General features: G+C 38.2%; 1 protein-coding gene across 1 annotated transcript in view; it reads right to left on the bottom strand.

The window, feature by feature from the left end:
* Positions 1–611: 611 nt before the first annotated feature.
* The window catches only part of helz2c (helicase with zinc finger 2c), a 33,312-nt gene continuing 27,146 nt past the window's right edge, over positions 612–6,777 (bottom strand). Inside the window, exons 11-13 of the mRNA XM_056462597.1 lie at positions 4,445–4,601; positions 3,767–3,943; positions 612–777 (exon numbers count right to left, since the gene is read on the bottom strand). Of these exons, the coding sequence (XP_056318572.1) occupies positions 629–777; positions 3,767–3,943; positions 4,445–4,601 (483 nt within the window). The 3' untranslated portion in view covers positions 612–628. The remainder of the gene's footprint in view (positions 778–3,766; positions 3,944–4,444; positions 4,602–6,777) is intronic.

Genomic DNA, 6,777 nt, shown 5'->3' with positions numbered 1-6,777 from the left:
GGGACCCTATACTGCTCAGTGAGCACCGTCTGAGGTCCTGACTCTCTGTGGTCGTTAAAAATCTCAGAATGCCCTTCGATAATAGTAGGGGTTTAACCCTGGCATCCTGGGCAAATTTGCCCATTGGCCTCTGTCCATCACGGCCTTCTAACCAATCCCCATATCATAATTGGCTTCATCACTTTGTCTCCTCTCCACCAATCAGCTGGTGTGTGGTCTGGTGCAATATGGCTGCTGTTGGGTCATCCAGATGGATGCTGCACACTGGGGGTGGATGATGAGATATAATGCTATATAATGTAAGGAATTATTATTATTATTATTAACTATTGTATGCAATGGATTTCGAAACATGAATTTTGCTACAATATTTGTAGAAACATTGTAAAATCTACACTCTCAGAAATACAGGTGGAAGAGCTGTCACTGGGGTATACCTCACGGCTACATATCAATACCTGAAAAATAGTTACTAATATATATGCGTTTGAGTTACCAATATGGACTCTTTAAGTCCAAATGTGTCCTTTTTGAAAAGGTCCCACCCCAGTGACAGCTCTCGTACCTTTATTTCGGGAAGTGGCCATATTTGCAATGCCTTATAAAGTACACAGAGATTTGTATCTTATTATTTGTTTCCTGTATAAACGGAAAGTCCTTCTGATGCCTTCGCTTTGACCTGAATGTGACTGGCTGGATTCACCACACAATTCTTTCTGTAATAGTGGTCGAGGAGTCTGTCCCAAAGTTCACAGCATCTCAACAGCTCACTATTACCTAAGAGATAACAAAAATCTCAATATTACATGTATATACAATTAAATTATTCATTTGAATTCTGCTTAAAATACCTCCCAAGTGATGTTGTTTAACGGAGAGCAGAATATTTTCAGCACATTTCTAAACATAATAGTTTTAATAACTCATCTCTAATAACTGATTTCTTTTATCTTTGCCATGATGACAGTAAATAATATTTGACTAGATAGTTCTGTAGACAATAGAGGGAAAATAATTCTTGAGGGGGCTTATAATATTGACCTTAAAGGAGACCTATTATGCCCAACATAGGTTCATTCTGAAAATGTAGCCCTATATACATTTCTGGAGATTGCGATTTATGTAGCCAGAGCTATGGATGGCTGCATATCGTCTTTAAAACAAACGCTATGTGGCGGTATTACGCCGTTCCTTTTCGCACTTACTAGCTTACTGCTTATCTCTGTACGGGCAGCTTTCCTGCTATTGTCAGTTTGTCCAGTAGTTCGCCATGTACTTCGGCGGACTTGAGATGCAGAGAGGAGTTGACCACATTGACGGGGTTTGAGGCCGGTAAAGAACGGTTCTAGAAAGCGGGTAAGATGCAATCAGAAGCCAAAAACTGAAATAAACAAGTAAATAACAGTGTGAGAATGTGGTAAAATCTAAAACGCTGTAAAAATCAGGCTGCTGCGAGGGCTTTTCTTTTTCTGGATTGCTTTTTAAAACTGTCAGTTGGGTTTAGAGAAGTGGGTGATCGGGTTAATCGGTGCTTTTGAAAACACTATTGATTGGGTTTAGGGAAAGAGGAGAGTGGGTTAGTCGACAGCGGCCTCTGGTGGATTTACGTGAGAACAGCAGGCGCGAATAGCACTCGTGAGAGAAATTTGAGATCTCAAAAAGCGTACACAGCGGCCTCTGGTGGATTTGCAAAAACAGCAAAAAAACAAACCTCCTGGAACGTATTTGGCACTCTCCAGGAGCCTCATGTACAAAAACTGAACTACACTGTTCCAATATACTATGACCTTTTATGTGAAGCTGCTTTGACACAATCTACATTGTAAAAGCGCTATACAAATAAAGGTGAATTGAATTGAATGTACTTGCATACTTGAATTAAAGACTTGCGTTGAATTAATTCTAAAACATTGTGTACGGACAAAGCTGTAAGTGTACGTACACAGTAAAAACCAGATGTATAAAACACTGCGTACGCTGAATCCCACGCATATTCTCTTTGTACATCTGAATTAACGTGAAACTGAGCACATGTGCTAAATATGGTAATGACTCCACTTTGGCAAAACCAAACGAAAAAGCAATGGCAAAAGCAAGCAAGAAGAGAAACTTCACAATTGGAGGTGCTCCTATCGGAGGTAGACCGGAGAAAAACGGTGTAATTTGCGAGTTTGTCCTCTGGAATTAATAACAAAAGAAAAAAAATAGAGTGGGAGAGTTTAGCTGACTCGGTTAACACAGTGGGGTCTGAACATCATGCTGTGAATGAATTAAAAAAGAAATGGTTCGATGTAAAGGTTCAGGTTAAGAGGAGAACAGCGCCGCACCGTCAAAGTGTGGACCGAACAGGCAGGGGAACAGGGGATGCTGAACTAACACCCTTTGAGGAGAGAGTTGCCTCAATTGTTGGTGACACTTTACTGTCTGGAGTAGTATCCGTGTCTGTGGTAGACACAGATGTATTAGAGGGACACTTTGTTAGGGCGGTATAGCAGCACCCCTCCGCTCTTATCAAGGCAGCACCACCGGCATTTTAGCTGCCCAATCGCCCGCTCTACAACTGACCGAGTGCGTAAATGGGCATCATTGTATCTGCGCTCTTGGTCAGTTTGTGGGTTGTCTCTTGATATGCAGTTAAATAATTACACTCAATAAAAAAGTAAATAAAAAAAACTTAACTGGAACAATATCTTTAAATACATCACTCACCAAGAAGCCACCCATTGCGCACCCTGCCACCTTGGAGCCTTCAGATTCGACTATTGACAATGTCCTCTAATAAGGCAGACACTGCCATTGCAGGGTTGTATACATTTGCAAATGCTTTTATATGTTTTAAATCACATAACTGGCGCGGACCAACGCACATTCTCAGGTTAATTTCATAAATCAAAACATGAGCGTGAATTCTGGCGTACGCAAAGTTTTTGAACGTACACAGCATTGATACATGAGGCCCCTGAAGATCCCGAACTCTGTAGCCAGAGCTTTGGATGGCTGCATTTCGTCTTTAAAATGAACGCTATGTGGCGGTTTTACGCCATTCCTTTTCTTGCTACCAGCTGACCACTTCGCTCCGTATGGACAGCTTTCCTGCTGTTTCCAGTTTGTCCAGTAGCTCGCCATGTACATCGGCGGACTTGAGACGTGAAGCAGAGTTGACCACGACGACGGGATTCGAGTTTGGCGACTAACGATTGGAGAAAGCAGGTGAGACAGAAAGCCAAAAAATAAAATAAACAAGTAAATAACAGGGTGAGAATGTGGTAAAATCTGAAAACGCTGTAAAAATCAGGCTGCTGCAAGGACTTTTCCTCTTTAGAGAAGAGGGTGATCGGGTCAATCGGTGCTTTTGAAAACACTATTGGTTGGGTTTAGGGAAGGAGGAGGGTGGGTCAGTTAATCAGTCAGTCAGTCAGTCAGTCGACAGCAGCCTCTGGTGGATTTACATGAGAATAGCAGGCGCGAATGGCACTCGTGAGAGAAATTTTAAGATTTCAAAAAGCATACACAGCCGCCTCTGGTGGATTTGCAAAAACAAAAGCAGAAAAAAAAGTAGCTCCTGGGACATATTTGGTGCTCACCAGAAATGTATATAGGGGTACATAATCAGAATGAGCCTGGGTTGAACATAACACTGGTTTTGTGATCTATGTGCACTTTATATTTTTGCTATTTTCAGTGTAAACACTCTACTTGCTCTGTTTGTACTTTAAAAAGTGTGTGTGTTTGTGTGTGTCTAGAGTACACGTTCTTCAATCCTTACCCAGAATGCACAGTCCATCCTGTGCACGAGTTATAGCAACATTGACTTGATTTGCATCAGTGACGAATCCCAGTCTTTTCCCAAGCCAGGCTTTATGTGGTCTGGCTCTATAAGCCTGTATGTCAGATGTGGAGCAGGAGCGAACAGTGGAGACGATCACATATGGCCACTCGCTTCCTGCACACAGGGGCAAAAACAAAACAAAAATACTTTCAGAAATATATCAAATCTAATAAACGCTACGCTAAACCAATCCTCTGCTAATGCTCTGCTCTGTTTGATGACAAGATAAACTTTAATGCAGAATAAAGTCTGCAACTGAAGAGTTTAGAAGCAAAAACCTCTAAATGCTGTCTAAAATTTTCCTCTAAAATGAGCATTTTTATCAGGCTCCTGTGTGTTTGTTCAGTTATATCACCTTTATGGCAAATAATTAGTTCTTTTCCTTGTCTTTAAAGTGAAAAATCTCAACATGGACGAAGGGGCCCGAGAAAAATGTTCATTTTGATGGAAATTTCAGACGACACTTAGAGGTTTTTGCATCTGAACTCTTCAACTCTAGAAGATACATGGAAAACAATTCAAGTCAATTCATCTTTATTTCTATGGCGCTTTTATGATGTAGATTGTGGCAAAGCAGCTTAATATAGAAGTTGTAGTAAATTAGTAAATGCACACCTTGGCTTTTCATCACTGTGCAGACGGTGACGTTTCTAATAGTCTTGTTCTCCAGTGTCATTTTGATCTCGGACACCTGTGCATTGTAAGGGGTCAGAATTGCAATATGCTCAGGTGACACACCTGACTGTTTAATTAAGAGATCTGCCACACGGACCTGCGGAGAAAGCAAACAAACAAACTAAGATATAACGTAAAAGAGAATAGGGAATACGTGAGAATAAGATGTGCTTCAGTGTTACAGGACAAATGCCGCCTTCAAGCTTTCCTATGAAGTTCTAGTTTTGAGCTTATTCTGTTACAGCACCAGTGGCACCAGTGCAGCAAAACAACTCATTACACACTGAAAAATAAAATGATTCATTGGTCTTGCTAATTTTTTTAAGGTAAGTGGTTGCAAAACATATTAAATTTAGTAGTGTTCAACTTAATTTGTTTAAATTCAGTCCATATGAATTGTTTGCAATCACTTTCCTTACCTAAATAATTTAGTAAATCCGACGAATCATTCTTTTCAGTGCAAACCAACATAGAATCAGCACGCATAGAAATACGCTGACATTCGAGCCCATCATTTAATTTGTTTATTTACTTATGTACAGTTGAAGTCATAATTATTAGCCTCCCTTTGAATTTTGAACAATGTTTAACAGAGCAAGGAAATTTTCATAGTATGTCTGATAATATTTTTTCTTCTGGAGAAAGTCTTATTTGTTTTATTTTGGCTAGAATAAAAGCAGTTTTTAATTTTTTAAAATCCATTTTTATGGTCAAAATTATTAGCCCCTTTAAGCTTTATTTTTGTGATAGTCTACAGAACAAACCATCATTATACAATAACTTGCCTAATTACCCTAACCTGCCTAGTTAACCTAATTAATCTAGTTTAGCCTTTAAATGTCACTTTAAGCTGTATAGAAGTGTCTTGAAAAATATCTAGTCAAATATTATTTACTGTCATCATGGCAAAGATAAAATAAATCAGTTATTAGAGATGAGTTATTAAAACTATTATGATTAGAAATGTGTTGAAAAAAATCTTCTCTCCATTAAACAGAAATTGGGGACAAAATTAAACAGGGGTGCGAATAATTCTGACTTCAACTGTATATGTTTGTAAAAAAAAAAAATATATATATATATATATATATATATATATATATATATTTATTTTTTTTATATAATTTTTTTACAAACATAAAACCCACCGGTCCTACTGCACTAAACCCGGTCTGAGCTAGGATCGAACCAGCGTTGGGAGTTGGTTGTTCTAACACGGAGGCTGTTAAGACCATGGTCTAAAGACCATGGCCCCCAGTGTCTGTTGCTAGAGCACCTTTTGAGGTCAGAGGAGTGAAGTTTACCTGCATAGCGCTTTGCTAGCTGGCCTCCGTTACATACATACATATATATATATATATATATATATATATATATATATATATATATATATATATATATATATATATATATATATATATATATACAGATGAAGTCAGAATTATTAGCCCGCCTGTTTATTAACCGGCAACCTTCTTGCTGTGAAGCGACAGCACTGAAGCGACAGCACTACCTACTGCGTCGCCATATATATATATATATATATATATATATATATATATATATATATATATATATATATATATATATATATATATATATATATATATAACTCTGTGTAAGTGTGATACACCATTGTGTATTCCCAATATTAATGATTGTTTTGTTATTTATTTATTTATTTATTTATTTATTTATATACTGTCAAAAGTCATTTATTATCAGTACTAATGACTGTGTTTGAAACAAAATAACATCAGCAGTTGAGAAAGCTTGCGCTTTGGGTTACCATGGCGATACTCGCTGTGTTTACTTCTGATGCTACTATGCTGCACTGACATTGACACTGAAGTCTCAATGTGATTTTGTTTCTCCTGATAATTCAGGCACTTTTAATCTGCCTACGAGTTCCGCGACCGGGACCCGTAACATAAGGATCCTCATTCCGTTGTCCAGTGTCACTGTCACACTACAATATGACTGTCAAATTCATGATATTTTAGCAGTCAGACTTTAATGTGATATATGCACACAGACTTTTAATTTTCAGTCAGCCAGCTCAATCGCTTCCGCTGAATTGTCATTCCATACAAATCACTGCATTTAAGGTTTCACTGTTTCTTCACTGCCTGATTGATATACGATATAAGGTGGGTCTCAGAATGTACACGAAGCACTGCATTAAATTCAAATTTCCCCCCGCCATGTCTTTAAAATGAGGAAATTTATTTTACTCCAGTATTTTTAATGCATTTTTAGTGCTAGCCTGCTGC

The sequence above is a fragment of the Danio aesculapii genome, chromosome 7 (genome assembly GCF_903798145.1).
Source record: "Danio aesculapii chromosome 7, fDanAes4.1, whole genome shotgun sequence".
Taxonomy (NCBI): Eukaryota; Metazoa; Chordata; class Actinopteri; order Cypriniformes; family Danionidae; genus Danio; species Danio aesculapii.
This window is presented reverse-complemented; position numbering and strand designations above follow the sequence as displayed.